General features: G+C 38.2%; 2 protein-coding genes and 1 pseudogene across 12 annotated transcripts in view; 1 reads left to right on the top strand and 2 right to left on the bottom strand.

Annotated features, from left to right (window-relative positions):
• Positions 1 to 24,609, top strand: part of MARCHF8 (membrane associated ring-CH-type finger 8) — a 162,113-nt gene that overhangs the window by 46,126 nt on the left and 91,378 nt on the right. For 5 of the 11 annotated variants that reach the window (XM_053582411.1, XM_053582418.1, XM_053582421.1 and 2 more), the window contains exons 2-3: positions 8,365 to 8,462; positions 17,592 to 17,771. The exons of 1 other annotated variant lie outside the window; for it this stretch is intronic. In XM_053582411.1, the coding sequence (XP_053438386.1) occupies positions 17,670 to 17,771 (102 nt within the window). In that variant the 5' untranslated portion in view covers positions 8,365 to 8,462; positions 17,592 to 17,669. The remainder of the gene's footprint in view (positions 1 to 8,364; positions 8,463 to 17,591; positions 17,772 to 24,609) is intronic. 5 more of the 11 variants (XM_053582412.1, XM_053582415.1, XM_053582416.1 and 2 more) reach the window with 2 other exon arrangements.
• The window catches only part of LOC128580506 (elongation factor 1-alpha 1-like), a 143,292-nt pseudogene that overhangs the window by 112,598 nt on the left and 6,085 nt on the right, over positions 1 to 24,609 (bottom strand).
• LOC128580508 (39S ribosomal protein L42, mitochondrial-like) lies at positions 3,815 to 4,476 on the bottom strand. Its single transcript, XM_053582422.1, has one exon. The coding sequence runs from the start codon at positions 4,354 to 4,356 to the stop codon at positions 3,928 to 3,930; it is 429 nt and encodes a 142-aa protein (XP_053438397.1). The 5' UTR covers positions 4,357 to 4,476; the 3' UTR covers positions 3,815 to 3,927.

Genomic DNA, 24,609 nt, shown 5'->3' with positions numbered 1-24,609 from the left:
TGCTTTAATTTTGGTAGAACACACCTTTATTGTAGTATTCAAATATACTCTAAAATCACAGAATCTTTTTTATGAAAAGTTCTTTTTTTTTTAATCATTGTGGATTCATTGAGGGTACACAGAACCAGCTTCCATTGATTGCTTTTGTTAGATAAGGACCCTCTTATATTTGTGTCCCGCCCCTGAAAGGTGAACCACACTCCCTAACCTCCCACCCTCTCCCTCCTTCCCTTTCTCAGCTCTCCCCATCCCCCACCCCCCACTGTGTACTAGGACCTTAATTGTCGTCTTATCAGAATTGAGTACATAGGATTCTTATTTCTGAATTCTTGTGATGCTTTACTAAGAATAATGTGTTCCACAGCCATCCAGGTTAATACAAAGGATGTAAAGTTTACGTCTTTTTTAGTGGCTGAATAGTATTTCATGGTATACATATACCACAACTTGTTAATCCATTCCTGGGTTGGTAGACATTTAGCATGTTTCCACATTTTGGCGATTGTAAATTGAGCTGCAATGAACAGTCTAGTGCAACTGTCCTTGTGGCAAAAGGATTTTTTTTCTTCTGGGTAGATGCCCAGCAGTGGGATTGCAGGATCAAATGGGAGGTCTAGCTTGAGTTCTTTGAGGATTCTCCATATTTCCTTCCAAAAAAGATAGTATTAGTTTGTAGTCCCACCCGCAGTGTAAAAGTGTTCCTTTCTCTCCACATCCACGCCAACATCTGCAGTTTTGAGACTTTGTGATGTGGGTCATTCTTACTGGGGTTAGGTTTTGATTACTCAGGTTGGTTTTGATTTGCATTTCTTTAATAATTAGGGACAGTGAGCATTTTTTCATTTTGTTAGCCATTCGTCTGTCTTTTTTTTTTTTTTTTTTTTTAGAGACAGGTTCTCACTTTGTCGCCCTTGGTAGAGTGCCCAGGCATCACAGCTTATAGCAACCTCCAGCTCTTGGGCTTAGGTGATTCTCTTGCCTCAGCCTCCTGAGTAGCTGGGACTACAGGCACCTGCCACAACGCCCGGCCAATGTCTGTCTTCTTTAGAGAAGGTTCTAGTCATCTCTCTTGCCCAGTGATCTAAGGGATTGTTGGCTCTTTTTATGTCTGTTAATTTGAGTTCTCTGTAGATCCTAGTTATCAAGCCTTTGTCTGAATCAAAATATGCAAATATCCTTTCCCAGTGTATAGGCTGTCTGTTTGCTTTGGTTGTTGTCACCTTAGCTATACAGAAGCTTTTCAGTTTAATTAATTCCCATTTGTTTATTTTTTTTGTTGTTGTGATTGCCGCAGAAATCTTCCTCATAAAGTCCTTCCTGAGGCTGATACCTTCCAGTGTTTCCATTTTCTTTGAAGCCGTGGTGAAGGGAGCTGTGTCCTTAATTAGCCTCTCATCTTGGCTGTTATTGGCATATACAAAGGCTACTGACTTGTGGACATTGATTTTATATCCTGAGACATTACTATATTTTTTGATGACTTCCAGGAATCTTGTGGTTGAGTGTTTGGGGTTCTTTAAGTATAAAGTCATATCATCAGCAAAGAGGGTGAGTTTCACTTACTCTGCCCCCATTTGGATACCTTTAATTTCCTTCTCTTGCCTGACTGTATTGGCTAGAACTTCCAACACTGTGTTGAGTAGTAGTAGCGATAGAGGACACCCTTGCCTTGTTCCAGTCCTGAGTGGAAAAGCTTTCAGTTTTACTCCATTCAGTAAAATATTAGCTGTTGTCATAGATAGCTTCAATCTGTTTAAGGAATATTCTGCCAATGCCTATATTCTTCAGCGTTCTAATTAGGAAAGAATGTTGAATTTTATCAAATGCTTTTTCCGCATCTATTGAGAGGATCACATGGTCTTTGTTTTTGCTTCTGTTGATATGGTGAGTTATGTTTATAGATTTGCGTATGTTAAATCAGCCTTGCATCCCTGGAATGAATCCTACTTGATTGTGATGTATGATAAGCTGTAATCTATTCATTAGGATTTTATTGAGAATTTTTGCATCTATATTCATTAGTGAAATTGGTCTATAGTTCTCTTTTTTGGTTGGGTCTTTTCCTGGTTTTGGTATCAGGGTGATACTTGCTTCGTAGAATGTGTTGGGGAAGATTCTTTCCTCCTCAATTTTTTGGAATAATTTCTGCAGTATAGGTGTAAGCTCTTCTTTGAAGCTTTGATAGAATTCTGGTATGAAGCCATCTGGACCAGGGCATTTTTTGGGGAGGGGAGGGGCGTGGATTTTTTATTTTTTTTTTAATCTCAGTGCTTGAAATTGGTCTATTCAGAAGGTATACTTCTTCTTGATTAAGTCTAGGGAGGGAGTACGATTCCAAGTATTGGTCCATTTCTCTACATTGTCAAATTTCTGGGCATAGAGTTTCTTGTAGTATTCAGAGATAATCTCTTGTATCTCTGTGGCATCTGTTGTTATTTCTCCTTTGTCGTTCCTAACTGAGGTTACTAGAGATTTTAGTTTTCTGTTTCTAATAAGTCTGGCCAAAGCTTTTTCTATTTTATTTATTTTTTCAAAAGACCAACTTTTTCTTTTGTTAATTTTTTGAATGATTTTTTTTTTTTTTTGGTTTCAATTTCCTAATTTCTTAATTTTGGCTATTTCTTTTCTTCTGTTTGGTTTAGGGTTAGGTTATCCTTCTTTTTCCAATTCCATAAGGTGGTTTGTGAGTGTGCTGATGCGTTCACTTTCTGTTTTTCAAAGGTAGGCATCTAATACAAAAGATTTCCTCTCAGGACTGCTTTTGTCATATCCCAGAGATTTTGGTAACTTGTGTCTTCATTGTTGTTGTGTTTGAGGGAATTAACAAGTTCTTCTTTAATCTCTTCCTGGACCCAGCTATCATTCAGCATAAGGTTGTTTAGTTTCCAAGACTTTGTGTGGAGATAAACAATTTTGTTGGAGTTGAGTTTCACCATTATGGCCTTGTGGTCTGAGAAGAGACATGGTGTAATTTCTGTTCCTTTAATTTTGCTGAGGTTTGATTTGTGTATTTTAGGATGTGATCTATTTTGGAGTATGTGGCATGAGCTGATGAGAAAAAAGTATATTCTTTTACTTTGGAATGGTGTGTTCTATATATGTCTATAAACCCCATTTTATGTAGAGTCACACGTAAGTCCTTTGTATCCTTGTTTAGTTTCAGTTTAGAGGATCTGTCCAATTTTGTCAGAGGGGTGTTGAAGTCCCTGACTATTAAGGTGTTATGGGATATCATATTGCTCAGATCCCTCAAAATCTGTTTCATATATCTGGGAGCATTTAAGTTAGTTGCGTAAATGTTTAGTATTGAGATATCCTCTTGTTGTATTGTTCCTGTGACCAGTATGAAGTGTCCATCTTTGTCTTTCTTTACTAAAGTTGCTTTGAATCTGCTTGTGTCTGAGAATAAGATTGCAATCCCTCCTTTTTTTCTGATTTCAATTTTCTTGATACACTGTTTTCCATCCCTTAACCCTGAGTTTAGATTTGTTCTTCAGGGCTAAGTGTATCTCCTGGAGATAGCATATGGATGGTTTGTGTTTTTTCATTCAATCAGCCAGCCTGTGCTTCTTCAGTGGGGAATTCAATCCATTGACATTTACTAAAAGTTATCAATAGTTGTGGTAGACTTCTATTCATCTTATTGTGAGGTAGTTTGTTGTGTAGTTTAATTCTTTATGCCATTGTGAAAGCTAAATTCTTTCCTCTGGCTTCTAGATTTATACTTTGGTGGTCATCCATTGTGGTGTTCAGTATTGAGAATAGGTCTAAGTATTTCCTGTAGAGCTGGTCTTTTTTTTTTTTTTATGAGAAGGCATTTTATTATTACTATTTTACTATATAACATATTAATGAATATACCACATTGCATTTTCTCAAATGCCATCTGAGGCACATTTTTCTTCGATTCCCTGGAAAACCTCAGTATCATCTGTCCTTTGGAGGATTCAGTTTCTTACGACGAGTGTGATACTGTCCACGAGGATACCAACGGTGCTTAGTAGTAAAGAACATTTTGCTAAGTTGTTCTATCATGGGTCCTTGTTCAAGGCGTTCACTTTTTTCTGCTAATCTGGTTTTCAGCACTTGATCATGTGTTTCTTCATTATTACACACAGGATCTGGTAGAGGAATAGGTTTTGTGTGTTCATATGGAATGTCCACAGAAGGATGGTAGCATACTATTGTCCTGCCATCAGATGTCAAAGCAAGCTCCACTTTGCAATTATAGTCATCTGGTAGAGAAGAATATGTAGATTTATGACAAACACAATATAAAGCTCCATTTTGGATTGGAAATAAATGTTTCAAGATACTTCTCTTTGATATCACCCATTTTACTGCTGCTCCAGCCATGGTGTATCAAGATACTTATGAAAAAAGATGTTTTGAAGAAACACTGCTTTTAAAATCTGCTTCTAGGAAAAATCAATTTTCATCCCTTGACAGTGCTTCACCGTGAGCCCGCCATCTTGTTTCAATGTAGAGCTGGTCTTGTTGTGACGAATTTCCTCAGTGCCTGTATATCTGCAAATGATTTGATTTCTCCATCAATTTTGAAACTAAGTTTGGCAGGATATAGGATTCTAGTCTGAAAATTATTTTGTTTAAGGATGTTGAAGGTGGATGACCATGCTCTCCTGGCTTGGAACGTTTCACTTGAAAGTCTGCTGTCAGCCTAATGGTTTTGCCCTTTTAGTGCAATTGGTGCTTATTCCTAGCTGCTTGCAGTATTTTCTCCTTCAACTTGACTTTGGAAAGGTTCATTACAATGTGTCTTGGAGAGGGTCTGATAGAGTTGAGAAGACCTGGGATTCGATATCCATCTGAAAGGAGTGTGTCAGGATCTTTAGTAAAACCTGGGAAGTTTTCATTTATGATAGTCTCCAGTAGGGCTTCCATACCTTTGGTACAGTCTTCTTCTCCCTCAGGGATTCCTATTATCCGTATGTTTGAACACTTCATGGCATCTTGTAGTTATCTAAGTGCCTGCTCTGCTTTCTCTTCTTTTCTGACTCTGTTACAACATGTGTTAACTCAAAGACTTTATCCTCTAATTCTGATATTCTTTCTTCTCCATGGTCTAATCTATTTTTGATACTTTCTACCACTTCTTTACATTCGCTGATTGTCTCCTTCATTTCTTTAAGCTCATCCATATCTTTTCTATATTCTACATATCTCTTGTCTGACTTTTAGTTTTGTTTTTCCATTTTCTCTTCCAATCCCTTTATTGTCATAATTGTCCATATTTTAAATTCCCTTTCTGACAAATTCATTAATTCTTTATAGGAGGAGTCTTTTTTAAAAATTGCCTTGTGTTCCCTTGGGGGAGTTGGTCTAATTTGGTTATTCATGGTGCCTGAATTTTTCTTTTGGTCCCTCCTCATGTGTGCTTTCTTATTCACTTCCTTGTGCACCTTCAAGTTACTTTGTCTTAGAGTTTAGGTGAGGAAGAGTCCTCTTGGTATGGGGTCAGAAGGTGGAGAAGGGTTACATCAAGCCGAGAGAAACAAGAGAAAAGGAGGAAAAGAAGAAGAGAAAAAGAAAATAAAAATAAAAAGGGGGGGAAGTGTAGGAGAAAAGCAAAAGAAAGACAAGAGAAAGAAAGGCAAAAAAAGGGGGGGAGGGAAGGGAAGAAAATTGAAGAACAGATGAGATGGAGGATAAGAAGGGAGGATGAGAGTGATAGAAGAGATGTTGTTGTTCAGCATGGTGCTAAGGCCGTGCCTATAGCCCAAGGGTTGTGAGGAGCTGAGCTGGGTGGGTTCCTCAAAATTAGGCCCTCCTTACTTGTCTGTCCACAGCCAGACTCTTACTCTGCCAAAAAACAGGAAGAGAAGAAAAAGAGCAAACACAAAAACCAAGAAGGAAAAATTGGATAAGGAAGAAAGAAAAAAAAAAAAAAGTAGAAAAGTACTGCAGTGTGATCCTACTACTACTTTCTTCCTGTGGCCAAGAGTAGAAAGTTCTTTTGGCCTCTTTGAGCCACGGTACTGCTGCAGTCAACCTGCTAGACCTGTGTCACACCACCCTCAGCAAAGAAAGGATGGTAAGAGAAAGAAAAGGAAAGAAAATAGAGAAAACTATATGTATCTAAGCATCAATAAACGAAAATTGAATGTACTGTTGAATTAAATTAAGGGGATGGAGGGAGGAGGGATAAAGAAAGAAAGAAGAAAGGCAACAAACCAAGAAAAAGAGAAAGAAAAAAGAAGAAACCGGGTGGGCGAATGTTTTGGCTGATGCCGAAGCACTTTATGTGGGAGAGATGAGTGGAAGGGTCTCTATCAACTGAGAGAATGAAGTGGAGTGTACCAGGGTGAGAGAATAGTTCAAGCTAAAATTCTGCAACCAAAACCAAAAAAAAAAAAAGAATATAGTGATCCTTGTTCTTGTTGAATGTAAAAATGGAATATGGAAGAAGATCCAACCTTACAACTTAGCAAAAAGTAAAACACATTGAAACAAGATAAAAGAAAAGGAAAACGAAGCAAAACAAAAAAAATGCAGAGATAGCCTGATGTAAGCAATCTCAGCAACCAATTGAGGAAGGAAAGGAGAGAGAGAAAAAAATAATAGTGACATAAGCTAAATTAAAAAGACAAAACAAGGCAACAACAATCAAAAATTTATATACGCATATCTATATATGACGTAGGGATTTGATTTTTGTAGGCATATATTTATGCTTCAGTATACTTCCTGGACACCAGGCGGTGCTGTGAATTTGGGGAACAAACAACACAGCTGTACTCTCTGGTTCCCAGGCTTAGAGCAGTTTTCCAGCTCATTTGTTCCTGGTGGTCGCAGGTCCACCTCAGCACTCAGCACCTGCAGATCTGGGAATCTACTATTCTCGACAGTTCTTCAGCGACGAGTCTCTGGGATCACTCACATGGGTAGTGGAGGTCCCTGGACTGCAGAACCACTCCTGGAATGTGGAATTCAGACTCCTGAGCCCTAGGCCCCCAGCAAGAGGCCCGCCCACACAGTGGCATGCTGTTTTCCACAATGGCGGGTCCCTGATCCAGAACTTTCCCCCCCAAACTGGCCCCTAAATTCCACTCAGAAGTGCCTACTTACTCAATCTTTTCAGAGTCCCTGAGCCTGATACTGGTAAAGGTCTGCTTCCTGTAGGCGCCCAGCAAGATGTCTGCTTATGCAAGCTACTCGTGCCGTTTCCTGCTATGGCTTCCCTCTGTCCAGAAACTTTTCTCCTATGGATGCTTTATGATTGCCACTCATGGTTAGAGCCATTCCAGCTAGCAATCCAGTCTGGCCACCAAATTCTGCTCAGGAGAGCACTGCCTAGCCTCCCCCAAGGAGCGTAAACTGTGAGAAGTTTCCCCTTGGATCTTGCCACTGTGCCCGTGGTGCGCAGGCCCAGCACCACTGCAGCTTGTGTGTGCCTGCAGAAACTTGCCCATGCATGTTAGTTCTGTGCAGCTCCAGCCAAATCCAGCTGTCCACTTCTATGCTGCACACTCTGAGCCACTGCTGTACATCGGTATTCCAAACCAGGACTGATCCAGCCCTCTCCCCTTTTGCTGTAGGAAGGCTCAGCTAAATGTCCTTCCTGTTTGCCATCTTGTTCCCTCCCTTATGAAAAGTTCTTAAGTAGTTTTTTTATTTTGACCTCAGTTTCTTTTTTAATTAAGTCATATACACATAGATCATGAATACATTTATGCATATGTGGGGTACAATGTGTTGATTTTTTATACAATTTGACATGCTTACATCAAACTAATTAATATAGCTTTCGCCTCATTTACTTTATTATTGTGTTAAGACATTTATGTTCTACACTTGAGAGATTTGACTTGTACCCTTGCAATATGCTCCATAGGTGTGGTCCATCAAACTTCCCCCCGCCCCTCCTTTCCCACTGCATTTCTGTCCTTCATACTGGGCTATAGTTGTGTTCTATCTTTCATAAGAAAGTGTGAGTAAATATAAGTTGGTTTCATAGAAGTACTGAGTACATTGGATACTTTTTCCTCCATTCTTGAGATACTTTACTCAGGAGAACATGTTCCATGTCCCTCCATGTAAACATAAAAGAGGTAAAGTCTCCATCCTTAAGTAGTTTTTAAATAACTTATCTCTAATTTTATGTGTTTTTTTTGCTGGTATATAGAAATGTTGGTGACATAAACGTATTTATGTATTTTTTCTTATAGTAGAATACATTAGTGATTTTATCTTGATGTTCACATCTTTAACTAATACCAGTAGTTTTTAGAAAATTGCTTTGGGTTTTAACTTTTCCATTTTACTATGAAATTCTCCGTTCATTTTTATTTTTAAAATTAATTAATTAATTTTTTTGTTTTGCCCTTTTTTTTTTTTTTTTTTAAGCCTGGAGAGCAATGGTTTCATCTTAGCTTACTGCAGCCTCAAACTTTTGGACTCGAGTAATCCTCCTGCCTCAGCCTCCTGAGTAGCTGGGACTATAGGTATGTGCCACTACATTGGCAAATTTTTTTTTTATTATTTTTATTTTTAATAGAGATGAGGTCTCTCTCTTGCTTAGGCTGGAATTTATTTTTGAGACAGGGTCTCATTCTGTCTCCAAGGCTGTAATGCAGTGGTGTGATAATAGCTCACTGTAACCCCGAACTCCTGGGCTCAGGTGATTATTCTTACCTCATTCTCTTGATTGGGTGGGATTACAGGTGCACCAACAAAGTAAAAAGACTCAGAAACAAAAAGTCAGAACTTAGCTTCTCCAACAGCCCAAGTGATAAAACTAGGTGATAGACTTCCACAAAACAAGACAAACAGAACTTCCCCATATTTATCAATTCTCTCAATAAATGTGAATGGCTTAAATTCTCCATAGAAAAGACACAAATTGACTGACTGGATTAAAAAAAGCAAAAGCCAACTAAGGCAGTCTTCATGAAATACATCTCATCTCCAAAGACAAAACAAAACTTAGTGTAAAGGGTTGGAAAACAGTATTTCAGGCAAATGGAAACCAGAGAAGAGGAGAGGCACAATTTTATTTGCAATACAAGTAGATTTAAGGCAACAAAAGTAACGAAAGACAAAGGTGAACACTATACAAGGAAGCAATACAACAAGAAGACATTTCAATTTTACATGTTTATGCATGTAAATTGCTAAATGCTCCCAGATAAATAAAATAAACCCTAACTGGGCCGCACAATATAATAACCTACAACACCGTAACTGGCATCTTCAACACCCCAGTGACAGAACAGGACAGATCCTCTAAACAGAAAGTAAAGAAACAGTAGACTTAAACATGACCCTAGAACAATTGGACTTAACAGACATATATAGAGCATACCACCCCAGTATTAATGAGTATATGTTCTCATCAACTCATAGATCATACTCCAAAATTGGTCATATATTGTAGAATACAAATCAAACCTTAACAAATTTAAAAGAATAGAAATGATACCTTGTATCTTTTCAGAGCACAAGGGAATAAAGGCAGAACTCAATTCCAACAAAAACCTTCATCCCCATACAAAGTCATGTAAACTAAACCTTATGCTTAATGACAGCTAGATAACGAAGGAAATCAGTAGATTCCTCAACATAATGACAATAAAGCCACAAGCTATCAAAACCTGTGAGATACTCAAAAACAATTCTAAGAGGGAAATTTATCACATTAGATACTCACATCCAAGAAACAGAACATCCATCAACTTGATGATTCATCTGAAAGAACTGGGAAAGGGAGAGCAATCCAATCCCAAGTCTAGCAAAAGAAAAGAAATAACCAAAATTATATTAGAAAGCACCTGTAGCTCAGTGGGTAGGGCGCTGGCCACATACACCAAGGCTGGCAGGTTCCAACCTGGCCTGGGTCAGCTAAAACAATGACAACTGTACCAAAAATAATAATAATAATAATAATAATAATAATAATAGCCAGGCGTTGTGGTGGGTGCCTGTAGTCCCAGCTACTTGGGAGGCTGAGGCAAGAGAATCGCTTAAGCTTGAGAGTTTGAGGTTGTCATGAGCTGTGACACTATGGCATTTACCCAGGGTGACAGCTTGAGACGCTGTCTCCAAAAAAAAAGCAAGCAAGCAAGAAAAAAATGAAATTGAAAACTAAACAACCGCACCTGTGGCTCAGTGAGTAGGGCGCTGGCCCCATGTACTGGGGGTGGCGGGTTCAAACCCAGCCCCAGCTGAACTGCAACCAAAAAATAGCCGGGCATTGTGGCAGGCGCCTGTAGTCCCGGCTGCTCTGGAGGCTGAGGCAGGAGAGTCGTGGAAGCCCAAGAGCTGGAGGTTGCTGTGAGTCCTGTGACAGCATGGCATTCTACTAAAGGCGGTAAAGTGAGACTCTGTCTCTACCAAAAAAAAAAAGTTGATTCATTGAAAAGATAAATAAAATCAATAAACCTTTGGCCAAACTAACTAGAAATAGAAAAGTAAGATTTCTTACAATCTCAATGAGAAATGAAGAAAAAGAAATAATAGCAGATACCACAGAGATACAAAATATCATTTCTGATTACTACAAAAAACCCTATACCCAGTAATTTGAAAATGTGGAGGAAATGGATCAATATGTGGAATCATGGAACCTCCCTAGACTTAAGCGGGAAGAAGTAAATCTCATGAACAGACCTATGTCAAGCACTGAAGTTGTAACAATAAAAAAGCTTCCAACAAAAAAAGTCCTGGAGCAGGGCCGTGCCTGTGGCTCAGCGGAGTAGGGCGCCAGCCCCATATGCTGGAGGTGGTGGGTTCAAACCCAGCCCCGGCCAAAAAAAAAACTGCAAAAAAAAAAAAAAGTCCTGGAGCAGATGGTTTTACAGCACAGTTCTACCAAATCTTCAGAGAAGAACTTGTGCCTATATTACAGAACCTATTTCAAAACATTGAGAAGGAAGGAACCCTCTCCAGCACATTGTACAAAGCAATTATCATCCTGATACTAAAACAAGGAAAGGACCCTACCAAAAAGGAAAGCTACAGACAAATTTCACTAATGAATATCAATGCAAAAGTACTCAATGCAAAAGTACTCAACTTCATCCTAGCAAATATAATATAGCTGCACATTAAAAAAATTGTACATCATAATAAAAAATTTTTACTATGATGTACAATTTTTTTGGTAGAGAAGAGAGTCTCACTATGTATCTAGGCTTTCTTTTGTTAAGTTTTATTACATTAGAAGAAAAATCTACCCATACATTAAAAAAAAAAAAAAGCAATGATAAGGGTGGCACCTGTGGCTCAAAGGAGTAGGGTGCCAGCCCCATATACTGGAGGTGGCAGGTTAAAACCTGGTCCTAGCCAAAGAAAAAAAGAAAGCAATGATAATATGCTTATTTTGTGTTTTTAATTTGGTTAGTATGCCTCTAAGAGTTTTACTATGTGAGTATGTTAATTTTTGGTTTGCGATGGATTTTTTTTCACTATAAATATTTTTTAATGTTAGTGATGCTTTCTGAAAGGTTTTAAAATTCTTTTTGATGTTAGATTTTTAATCATGTACTTGTAGTATCTAATGACATAAGTGACTGACTGTGTAAGAGCTCTGCTCCTTTGTATAGGAGTGTCTTGTGAAAATACAGTCAGAAACCAGGGCGGGGTTTACACCCCTCGCTAGTTTATGTTGGTCCTCCTTTTCTTTTAGTCTCTCTTCTCCTTTTCTATCCCCTTCTTCAGGTTGTACCTTGTATCTACAAATGGTCTCCTCACCCCTCTTACTGCTATTTCTTTCTGTTTTGGCTGGCTGCTGTGCATAGGCTTCCCATTTTTTTTTTTTTTTTAATAAGAAATGTACTTCTAATAAAGGCAAGTTGAACCTCAAGTTGCTTATTCTAACAATGCCAGTCAGGAAGTTAAGATAACAGTTCACAGTGGGGAGGAGCAAGGTGCACCCTGGGAACAATGGGGTAGGGAGGCCTGCAGCCTGCTTCTGTGTGCCTGTTTCTCAGGGATGCTGCAGCTGGCATCTTTGTCTTCTGCTGGCTTTTCCACTTTGTCATCTGTGTTTGTCCACATCGTTGTTAGAATGGGCAGAATCGTTCGTTTATCTTGACCATCTGGAAAGCACATAGAACGGTTTGATTGTTCACCACCCTGATTGTCTTCAGGATTGGGCCTTCTTACCACTCCCCTTGTGGGGATGGCATTGTCAGCCTTGCACCCTCTCAGAATCAAGCTGCCTAGCATCATAAAGAAATGCGAGAGAGGATTTGAAGTCCCAGTTGTATAAATCTTGTGTTAGACTGAGGCATAGGGGGACGGAAAATAGTACTGGGAAGACAAAGCAAACAAGCAGAGCTTTGTGATGTGGTAAGAGGAACCACTGCAGATGCCTGGAAAGCATGCTGGCAGATGTGCCGATGTTCAGAGCCCCCGTGTTTGTTGTGCACATGGACATAGTCTTACGACCTCACAGTAACCCTCCCCACAGTAACCCTGTGAATTTAGTAGAGATGTTACCCTTCTCTTTTACACATTAGGAAACAAAAGAGTTTAGAAATTCACCAGTTTGCTCAGCATTACACAGTTAGAACCAGGACTTGAAGTTAGGTTTCTGATCGCTGATTTTGTACTTTTTCTATTTTCTCAAAACTGGAAGGATGAGATAGGGTAACAGTGGCCCTAAAATGTCATCTGGATAAATGACAGTAGGGGTAACACAAAAGAAAAATTAAAATTTTCTTGTAGTCCATTTTAATGAATCCTATATATATTTTTTAAAAATGTATTTTTTAAGCTATAGTTTATGTCCATTACAGTTCACTGATTTTAAAGTATCTTAATTCTATGGCTTTTTGTATTCTCAAAAGTTCCTAATTATCACCACTATCAATTTTAGAAGATTTTCATTACCCTTAAAAGAAACTCTTCAAGCCACCACCCTCTCCCATGTTTCCATTTCTACCCCAGCCCTTGGCCATCACTATGTTCTGTCTCTATAGATTTATCTATAACTTACCATTTGGACGTTTTGTACAAGATCATCCTATGGTCTTTTGTAATATAACATAATTTTTTGTAACTAGCTTTACATGTAGCATAATTTTTTAAATGTTCATCCATATTGTGGCATGTAATCAGCTCTTCATTTGTTTTTATTTCTGGATTTAAATCCATTGAATGGATGTATACCACATTTAATTTATGTATTTATCAGATGGTGGACATTGAGTTGTTCCTACTTTGGGGCTGCTATTGCTAATATATGAGCATTTGTGGACATGGGTTTTTTTTTTTTTTTTTTTGAAAGGAAATGTTTTTGTTTCTCTCCAGTGTGTAGCTAGGAATGAAATCGGTAGGTCACATGGTAACATATTCAACATTTCAAGGAAGAATCAGAATGTTTTCCAAAAACACCTGCATCTTTCCCACCAGTACTGTATGAGGGTTTCAGTTTCATCATATCTTTACCAACTCTTATTTGTCTTTAACTATGGGCAGAATTAAAGTGATATCTAATATTACTAGTTTTGATTTGTATTTCTATGATGGCTGGTGATGTTGAGTAACCTATTTTTCATTGGGTTACTGTCTTTATATTATTGAGTTACAAGAGTTCTTATATTTTCTAGATACAGTCCCTTATTAGATACATGATTTGCAAAAATTTTCTTCTACTTTGTAGATTGTATTTTTACTTTCTTGATGGTATGTTTTTAAGCACAGAAGTTTTTCTTTTAATTATGTCTAGTTTGTTTTTTCTTTGTGTGAGAAAGGGATCCAAATTCATTCTTTTGGTTATTTCCATCTAGTTGTCCTAGCATCTTTTGTTGCAGAGACTACTCTTTCCCCAAGAAATGGTGTTGGTAACCTTGTTGAAAATCAGTTGACCATGGATACACGGGTGTGTGTCTGGACTCTAAATTCTATTCCATTGATCTTTATATCGGTCCTTATTCTAGAACCACACTGTCTTGATTACTTTTCCTTTGTAATAGGTAAGTTTTGCAGTCTGGAGTGTTCCTTAGTAGTAAGTTTTGTGGTAAGTTTATTATTTTTCAAGGTTGTTTTTTTAGCAATTTTGAGTCCCTTTAATTTCTGTATGAATTTTAGGATCAGCTTGTCAAGTTTCTGCAATGAAATCGTTTCATTTTTTTGATAGGGGTTGCTTTGACCATTTAGATTAGTTTGGTGAGAGTTGATGACAGAGGACAATATTAAGTCATCTTCTGATCCGTAAACATGGCATATCCATTTCGAATTTCTTAAACCAGCTTTAACAGTCTAGTTCTTCTAGATATAAATGTTCATATTAGGTATGTGCATTTTCCAAGTAAGCATTAGTGGAATTGAAGTCCTCGTTCCTGGATTGTCAGGCACAGCACAGAGGTTTAACTGTTGCTCTCAATCAAAGATTAATTGAATTGATATAAAACAGGTATCTGGAAATTATGCAAAGAAAATATAGGTAATATCTGCTTTCTGCTTTTCATATAAACCTTCATGTAAAAAATGGTATGGTCTATTTTGTGGTTTGTTTATAAACTTATTTTAATCATGACTGTAGGAGGATTGCTTCATACAAACTTATAAGTCTATTGCCTGGAAGTGGGTTTGCATCTCAGAGGTGTAGCTTCAGTGGCTATGAGGAGGGATGTCTCTCTAAACTCTACAGAAAATTTAAAACTCTCTTCCATTTGCGTTTCTTTATCATAAATAGCCCTTACCAGGCTTCTCATGACCATGTTCCAGTGATGTAATAATGAGGATTATATCAGATGCACCACAGGTGGGTAGTGGCACTCTGGGCATTGTTACTTTAGTTAATATTCCAAGAGGCCAAATGGAGTTTCTCATCTGTGACAGAGGACTTTAATGCATTAGTGATGAAAAACTGCTCACCCCTGACTATTGTGATCTCCCAGAAAGTGTAAGGCAATGCAGAAGTAAGGGTCTCTTGTCTTGTAGAATGTGTTTGAATAAAAACATTCTCACCATTTCTTGGTTACAGTAGAGCTCCACCTCTGCCAGCCTCATCAAAGGCTTGAACTAGACAGGTGCATAAAGTATCTAGACATTAGCATCATGTACTCTGTTTTTCTGGGGGTTTTCCGGGGGGTCGGGGGGTGGAGTATTACCCAGAATCAATGATCACTCACTTGCAAAAATGAGATTTTTAAAAACATTGTTATTTTAGCCGGTATTCTTGTAAGAGTTGTTCCCTTCTAGTTTCTTATTCCTTCCTGTTGCTTGTTGATTCAAGAGTTGTGTGAAGGAATCCATTTTGTGAGTCTTAGTGCTCTTCTGCTTGGTTAATGATACCATGGGAGGTGGGACCAGCCTCACAAACACCTGCTTGCCTTCTCGTTTAGAGTAGTGTTTTGGGAGAGATGGAATAAATGGCCTGCTTGTCAAATGTGGCTGTAAGGTTTCAGGGCCTGTTGTTTGTTTACTCTCCCTGCCTACTGTCACACCCCATACACAGTTAATAAATGAAAAATTATTTCATTTATATCCCCAAATTAGAGATTCATTCTTTTGGTTTAAGGTTTCCACACTTCATACTTTGACCATCTGGTGAATGTAGTGATACTCAGCAATGAAGTATGTAGAACTTTTTCTAGGATGACTTCACAAAACTTTATTGTCAGACTTCATGCAATGATAGCTCTGATGGCCGTTGTGAAAACAGAGTTCCAAAATTGCTTTGAAGGGTAGACTAGGTTCTGGTATTGGTGCAAAGCTTCCCTAGGGGAGTACTTCAAAGGTGACTGTAGTGATAGTTTGCAATGAGGCATGTAGCATTTTTTCTAGGTGAGTTTCCTAACTCAATTGCCTGACCTTATATATCACATTTTGTTAATCCACTCATGTATTGATGGGCTTTTCAGTTATTTTCACATCTTTGCAGTTGTAAATTGTGCTTCTTTAAACATTTGAGTGCAGATGTCTTTTTTATAAAATGTCTTTTTATCCTTTGGATAAATAGCAGTGGGATTGCTGGATCAAATGGTAGGTCTACTTAGTTCTCTCTGAGGTATCCCATACTCCATACTCCTTTCCATAGAGGTTGTACTAGTTTGTAGTCCCACCAACAGCGTACAAGTGTTCCTTTCTCTCTGCATCCATATCAGAATTTGTTCTTTTGGGACTTATTGATAAAAGCCATTCTCTCTGGAGTTAAGTGCTATCTCATTGTGGTTTTGATTTGCATTACCCTGTAAAGTAGAGATCTTAAAGTCATTCTGGGAACTAGGGTTAATCAGAAGTTAACATTGTGGATTAGCATCCAAGATGGAGTTACTTTTAGCCTCCATGGGGTGTCTGGAATCATTCAAGACAACTTACATAGACACTATTATTTGATCTAAGGTCAGTCTTGTCTTGGTTCTCAGAATTGTGTAATGATGATCCCCATCAACCCTAGGAAATCTGTTAGAGCATTGTTTGGCAAACTATAGGCCTATGTACTGTACCTAGCCTACCACCTGTGTTTTGTAAATTAAATTTTATTGGAACATAACTACTCTTATTCTTTTGTGTGCTATTTATGGCTGTTTTCATGCTACGATGGCAGAGTTCAATAGCTGGAACAGATTTGGCTTATAATGCCTAAAATACCTATCTTGCCCTTTGTAAGAAGTTTGTTATCAAGTGGTGGAGTCTAGACTTTAGGAAGGTTGAATATGGATCATCAATTAATTTAGACTGCTTAAGCTCTGATCTTACCTTATGTGGACTCAAGGGCAGCAGTATTAAGGAAAAATTAACTACTTATATCACAATGAATGTTTCATCAGGAAAAAAAGTTTTAACTTTAAAAATATATTTTTTTCCCCTGGAGACAGAGTCTTTCTCTGTCACTAAGGCTAGAGTTCAGTGGCCTGATCATAGTTTACTGCAACTTCAAATTCCTGTGTTAAAGCCATCCTCTTGGTTCAGCCTCCTGAGTAGCTGGTACTGTAGACACATGCCACCATAGCTAACTTTTTAAAAAATTTTTTTGTAGAGATGTGGTCTCACCATGTTCCTCAGGCAGGTCTCAAACTCCTGGCCTCAAGCAATCCTTTTGTCTTGGCCTCCCAAAGTGCTAGGTTGTGAGCCACTGCACCCACATGAAAAATATTCTTAAAACTAATGGTAGCACTGTTGTGTTTCAAACCTAAATAACCAACGGAAAATTTCTCTCACATTATCCATGTACCAATCCATCAGCCTCTTTGAGGTGCTCCCATTTTATTACAAGAGAGAAGTGTTAAAATATTTCCCTTAGACATTCATTGTAATTCTTTTTTTTTTTTTGTAGAGACAGAGTCTCACTGTACCACCCTCCGGTAGAGTGCCGTGGCGTCACACGGCTCACAGCAACCTCTAACTCTTGGGCTTATGCGATTCTCTTGCCTCAGCCTCCCGAGCAGCTGGGACTACAGGCGCCCGCCACAACGCCTGGCTATTTTTTTGTTGCAGTTTGGCCGGGACTGGGTTTGAACCCGCCACCCTTGGCATATGGGGCCGGCACCCTACTCAATGAGCCACAGGCGCCGCCCTCATTGTAATTCTTTTGATTATAAATATAAAATGCTAGTCTCACTCTTGGAAATTTGAAAAGTATTTTAGCTCAGTATGTTTTTTCTCTCTTCACTTTCTCTCAGTTTGAAATCCATGGCCCAAAATGACTCCAGCAGTGGAGAGTCTCTTCCATGAAGACGACGACCAGATAGGAGGCTGGGATGAGCATGCCACTGCATCAGATCTCTGCCATTCCATCCCAGGATGCCACTTCTGCTAGAGTCCACAGAAGCAAGACCAAAGAAAAGGAGAGGGAAGAACAGGTAATAGAGGAACACTTTTTTTTTTTTTTTTATGGAGAGGAACTCTTTTTAGTTTCATTTATTTTATTACATTTTTATTAAATAAGATCTGGAATAATACTTAAGCTCTAAAGATAAGGGTTTTCTCAGACAATAGGCTAAAAAGCAAACAAACAGTTGTGCTCAGAAGAAATTGTGTTTGGCATATTCCTAGGTGTTTAGATTTTAGGGTAAACTGTTTATAAAGGACTTACTGTTGGTTAAGTCTGCCTGATTATATCTGGTAAATCTCTGAGACAAAGTACTTTGGAGTCTCAGAACATGATGCAAAGCATAAATTTATTTGAACAAAAATTTGTGAGCATTCTGCTTCGTAGAAGGGGTATCATAGTTAACACTGCAGAGCCTGTCTCTGTCCTCTTATGGCTTGTGATCTGGCTTGACAATTAAATACACATTAGAATATAGTAAGGTCAATGATGGAGGAAGTTCAGAGCCACCTAATTCTTGCCCAAGAGGTCAAGAAATACTTCTGGAGAAAATGGCATTTACATAGAGAACTGGAATGGTGACCTAGTGCTAGCTAGGAAAAAGGAAGAAGGTAGTGTTCCAGGTAGAGAAATACTACATGAGGAAGGCCTAAAGGTTACAGCAAGGTAAATTTGAGGAGCTAAGATAGAATAACTTGAACATGAAGGTTTAATTTGATAGTGGCAAAATAGGAGGTTAGAAGAGATAGCAGGAAGCTCCCTTAAGAAGTTTGAATTAATCATTTCAGGAGAATGATTAGATTTTTGTTCTTAAAATGTCAGGTTGCAGTTTAGGGATTGAATTGAATGAGTGGTAGGGAAACTAGTTAGAGGATTATTTAATAATGTCCTTAGTTCAGGTTTGGCAAACTTTTTCTGTAAAGGGTCAGATAATATTTAAAACTTTGTGGGCCAGGCAATCAGAGCTATTCAGATCCACCATTGCATGAAAACATCCCAAGATCATATATAAATGTCTGGACATGACTGTGTTCCAGTTCAATTTTGTTTTTAAAAACAGGTGGCAGATTTGGCCCACAAGCCAGTCTAGAATAGGGGTAATAGAGATGGGGAGATACTTCAGTTTATTATTCCACTGGGCTTGATCATTGCATGTGGGAAGGGATAGGGAGTAGTAAGGAGTGACTCCATGCTTTCTTCCTTGCGTTTACAGGGTGTTTCACAAACATTTGCTGATTAGTTCTTGTAGCACTCCTATTTTATGGTTAAACAGTCTTTACCCAAGTCTATAAAACTCCTTATTTAATCAAGAATTAATGAGTTTCATTTGAATTAGAATAATAGTAGTTGATGGGATACCAGTTTTTCCACTATTGCATAAAGAATTAAAAAAAATAAATATAGCTCTTAAAGTACACGGACTACAGAAAATGAAAAGTTACATATAAATTAAAGGAAGTGGCCGTGTTCTTACTTTATGGTCTCTCTTTTTTTTTTTTTGAAGTTATTTTTGTTGTCAGCCTGCACCTGTTCTGTTTTACTGAGCTTTAGGAGAAGTGTGGCCAGCATTGAAATGCCAACTGTGGGGAGTGGTGGAGTAGATGATTTGTGGGGGCAGTATTGTTTTCAGTATTTTAGTTTTTCCTCAACTTGCTGGGGGTGTGAGAATACCTCAAAATACCTTTTCCATATTCTTTCTACCAATGAAAGATTCCTTTAAATTAATAGTCTTTTCTTGTAACCTTCTTAGCCCAAATGGAATTTTAAGTATAAACACAACCTTAGCCTAAGGTGCTTGCCTGTACCAAACTGAGGCTGCCAGTTCTCTATTTGGATATGACGTGGCTGGAATTTCTTGGTGTGCATATTCATCTGCTCCAGTTGCTGCAACAAAATTACTTTAAACTGGATAGTTTAAATGGCAGACATGTATTTCTTGATGTTCTGAAGGCTGGAAGTCTGAGATCAGAGGGCCAGCATGGTTGGATTCTGGTGAGACTAGTGAACAGCTGCCTTCTTGCTGTGTCCTCACATGTCGAGGGGAGAGAGAGGAAGCAGACTCTGTGGTGACTCTTTATATAGAAGTGCTAATCCCATCATGGAGGCTCCACTCCTGTGTCCTAATTACCTCCCAGAGGCCCCATCTCTGAATATCGTTGCATTGTAGTAGGATTCTGATGTGAATTTTGAGGGGAACATAAACATTTAGTCTTTAGTAGTATATGAGAAAGTTATCCAGACTCGTTTGGAACAGAGAAAGAAAGATTTTCAACACTTTAGGCCAGGCAGGAAGATTCTTTTTGATATGGACCCTACTGAAGATTCATTGTAGGTAGGTATTCAGTAAATACTTACAGAATGATCTGTTTGATGGTATTCAGTAAATACTTACAAAATGATCTGTTTGATGGGATTTTTAAGGCTTGAATAGTATTAATCGACTGTAGTTGTAGGATTGGGGTTTTGAATGAGATTGGGAAGAAAGAGACACTGCTCTGTCCTTAGTATGGGGGGTAGGTTGAATGTCCAGGGGTAGTGGGACAGATCAGGACATTGTGGCACCAAGACAAGGTGAGGTGGCTCTGGTGGAAGAGCAGCTAAGAAGATAAGAGCTTGCAGGCCCTGTGAGAGCTTTAGCAGCAGCTGGCAGTGCTAAAAAAGGTGGTTGTAAGTTTCTACGGCCTGAAATGTGCTGTCAAGATTGGTTTGAAAGGTAAGTATTTGTCCAGCGAAGCATTTTTCTTTATTGAGTTTCCATGGCACAGGTTCACCTCAGAATCTTTTGGGATAATATCTGATCCTCCTGTGCTTGGGAGATGAAGACAGACCGTAAGAGAAGCTGTGCAGAGGCCCTTTCCTTTCATCCCATTACCCACATTCTCAACTGCAGAGGTGAAAAATTATCCCACTGATTCAGGGATAGCATAAGACAGTTGGTTACATTACTAACAGTGTTACTCTTTCTATGTGCTGTGAGAAGAGAGAGCCCTTACAGTTCACACAGAACCAAATAACCCATTGTTGACTCGGACAGTGTCACCTGTGCATGTCAAATGCATGATCCTCAACAGCACCCATCCCAGAAGCCCACAGTTACAATTCTTGTACAGCGAGTTAATGACTTTTACATAGTAGTTAGTAGAATTGATGACTCAGTGAGTGCCATTTGAGTGGTATGGGGACATTACACTGTGGAGATGAAGAATATTTTGTAACCCATAGAAGGGTTTTTGTTGATGTCACTTATGAATTAGGTAAATTGAAGTTTTTTTTCTTCCTTATAGTTTCACAGGTATTTATCCATTGTCCCCCAGACTCTAGTCTGCATTTAGAAACCACATTTGATGGTTATGTGTATTCTTTCAAAAGAACTACATTCTTTAATTCTAGTTTTCATGGGGAATATTTCTGTTTTTCTTACAGTTTTAAGGAGTTACCAGTGTCTTGGTATTGTTAGTGGGTTTTTTGGTTCTTGTGGGTGATTTTTGAACATTTTAGTTTTATTTGAATTCTGAAACCTTCTCTTCTACCTTTAGTGATGAACTCTGTTACTCTGGTTCTCTTGGAGATTTCTCCTAGAGCTAAATCTCTGTGTTCTCTAGGCTATTGGATTCTTCCTCTGAGTTCTGCATTTGGGTCCTTTGGGACTGGCCATTTCCAGATTGTCCTGTTTTGCTAACTTTTTATTATTTTTTTTTTTGCTTCTTCCTGTGTGTAAGGGGGTTCTTAATTGATATGTTGTCATTCTGATTGTTTTTTGAGTAATTTCTCATCTGGACTTGCTCTTTGTCTTGTGATTCAATAGCTCCCTTTACATTTTTTGAGATTTTTTTATTTTTATTTATTTTTGCTTTTAAGTAGCTTTGTTGAGGTGTAATTAATGTACAATGAATAGCATGTAAATAAAGCATATAATCAGAAAAGTTCTGACAAATGTATACATACATGAAATCACCAAGATTATGACCATATCTGGTGAGGCATGGTGTTGCACACCTGTAATTCTAGTACTTTAGGAGGCTGAGTCAGGAGGACTGATTGAGGCCAGAAGTTTGAGACCAGCCTGAGCAACACAGCGAGACCCTGTCTCCGCAAAACCATAAAAAAAAATTAGCTGGGCATGGTGGCCTACACCTGCAGTCCCAACAACTATAGGAATGCTTAGGTAGGATTGCTTAAGCCCAGAAGTTAGAGACTGCATTGAACTATGATTATGCCACTGTACTCCAGCCTGTATGACAGAGTGAGTCTCTGTCTTAAAAACAACCACCACCACCACAAAACAGATGGTGAACATGTGTATCTGTCCTCACAGTCCCTCATGCCCCCTTGTTCCTTGTCCTGCCCCTCTTCCTTGTGTTCTAGAGCACTTAGTAAATGTTGGGTAAATAGAATTGGGTGATAACTCTCTTCATCTCCCTTCTCAAACAATCATTGATCTCTTTATCTAGATTAGTTTGCATTTTCTGGACTTTTATATAAATGGAGTTATATATTACATACTCTTCTTGGTCTGGCTTCTTTCACATAGCTTAATTCTTTTCAGATTCATCCAAGTTGTTGTGTGTATCCATAGTTTGCTTTTTTCTTGCTGAGTAGCATCCATTATATGGCTATACCACAATTTTTTTATCCAGTTTGTTGGTGGACATTTGGGTTGTTTCCAGTTTTTGACTATTACAAATAAGGCTGCTGTGAACATCCGTGTATAAGCCCTTTATTTCCTTTCCCTTGGGTGAATACCCAAGAGTGGAATCATATGGTAGAAGTATATTTAACTTTTAAAGAAACTACTTAACTATTTTCTAAAGTGATTGTACCATTTTACATTCCTACCCCAAGTATGGAGCTCCCTGTATCTTCACTTGATACTTGGTATGATTAATCTTTCAAGTTGTAGCCATTCTAAGAGTTGTATACTAGTGTTTGGTTGTGGTTTTAAATCACATTTCCCTCATGAGTAATGATGTTGAATATCTTTACATGTGTTTATTTAACATCTATATATTTTTTTGTTGATGCATCTATTCAAATCTTTAGTTCATTTAAAAAATTTAGCAGTATGTTTTCTTAATTGTTGTGTTCTGAGCATCCGCTTGGGTCCTCAAACTATGGCCCACAGGCCACATGTGGCGGTGTGATTGTATTTGTTGCTGTTTTGTTTTTTTACTTCAAAATAAGATATATGCAGTGTGCGTAGGAATTTGTTCATAGTTTTTTTAAACTATTGTCCGGCCCTCCAACGGTCTGAGGGACAGTGAACTGGCCCCCTGTTTAAAAAGTTTGAGGACCCCTGCTAGTATTCTAGATGCAAGTCCTTTATCAAGTGTTTTCTCCCAGCATCTGGATTGTCTTTTCATTCTCCTGCCAGTGTCTTTTTGAAGACCAGAAGTTTTAAGTTTTGGTGACATCAAATTTATCCATGTTTTTCTTTTATGCATTGTACTTTTGGTGTCTATTAAGGAATCTTGGTCTAATCTAAAGTTGCAAATGATGCCTTCTGCGTTTTCTCCTAGAAGTTTTATAGCTTTGGTTTTACACATATGTTTATGATCTGTTTTAAGTGAATTTTGGTGTACTGTGTGAGATATGTATACAACTATTGTTTTTTATATATGTATATTCAGTTGTCCCAGAAACATTTATTGAACAGACTTTTCTCCATTGCCTCACCAGTCAGGTATGCATCTATATGTGTTTATTTATTGATTTACTTGCCTTTCTTTATACCAGGACCACATTGTTCTGAATACTCTGGCTTTATAATAATCTTAGAAGTCAAGATTCTTCATTTTCAAACTTGTTTTGCCTATTTTAGTTTTTTTTTTTTTGCATTTCTGTATGAATTTAAGAATCAAATAGTCTATTTGTTTAAAAAAAGCCCACCAAGCTTTTTACTGGATATTAAATCTAATAGTTTAATTTGGGGGAGAATTGAAGTTGTTACAGTATGAGCAGTATTGAGTCTTGACTTACAAACAAGGTGTATCTCCTCTTTAAATTTTATTTAATTTCAGCATTATTTGTAGATTTTAGTGTAAAGGTCTTATATACCTTTTGTTGGTTTTTATATTTTTGATGCCGTAGCAAATGGTACTGTTTGAAAATTTTAATTTCCTGTTGTTTGTTGTTACTACATAGAAATAAAATTGATTTATTTATATTGATCTTCTGCCCTGTAGTTTTCCCAAATTCACTTATTAGTTCTGGTAGCTTTAAAAATTTTTTTGGATAGAGTCTTGCTCTGTTGCCCCTGCAGCCACATGCTCCTGGGCTCAAGCAGTCCTATCCTCTTGCCTCAGCCTCGTCAGCAGCTGGGAGTGCAGGCACAGGCCACCATGCCCAGCTACTTTTTTCTGTTTTTAGTAGAGCCAAAGTGTTGCTCTTATTCAGGCTCGTCTCAAACTCTTGCGCTCAGGTGATCCTTCCACTTCCACAGAGTGGCTTCTTAGATGCTGCAGGTACAGGCGTGAGCTACCCTACCAGCCTTTGGTAGGTTTTTGTAGATTCGATTGAATTTTCTGCTGTGGTTACACTGCCCTTTTCTATCTAAATGCCCACTTACCTCTGTCTCCTACCCCCTACTCCCTCTTGCCTGGTAGAAAACCTTCATTACTGTATTAAATAAAAGTGATGAGAATAGACATGCTTATATCATTCTTGATCTTAGGAGAAAAGCATTCATTCTTTCAATATTAAATATGTTAACTATGTTTTTTGTAGATGCTCTTTATCAGGTTGAGGGTGTTCCTTTTTGTTCATAGTTTGCTGAGAGTTTTGATGAGGCATGGATGGTGGAGTTTGTCAGATGCTTTTTCTGAAAGATTTAGCTGTATATTAGTTAAAGCACTAGATTTTAACCAGTAATA

The sequence above is a fragment of the Nycticebus coucang genome, chromosome 3 (assembly GCF_027406575.1).
Source record: "Nycticebus coucang isolate mNycCou1 chromosome 3, mNycCou1.pri, whole genome shotgun sequence".
In the NCBI taxonomy this organism is placed as follows: Eukaryota; Metazoa; Chordata; class Mammalia; order Primates; family Lorisidae; genus Nycticebus; species Nycticebus coucang.
Note: the sequence above shows the minus strand (reverse complement) of the source record. Positions and strands in the feature narration are given on the sequence as shown.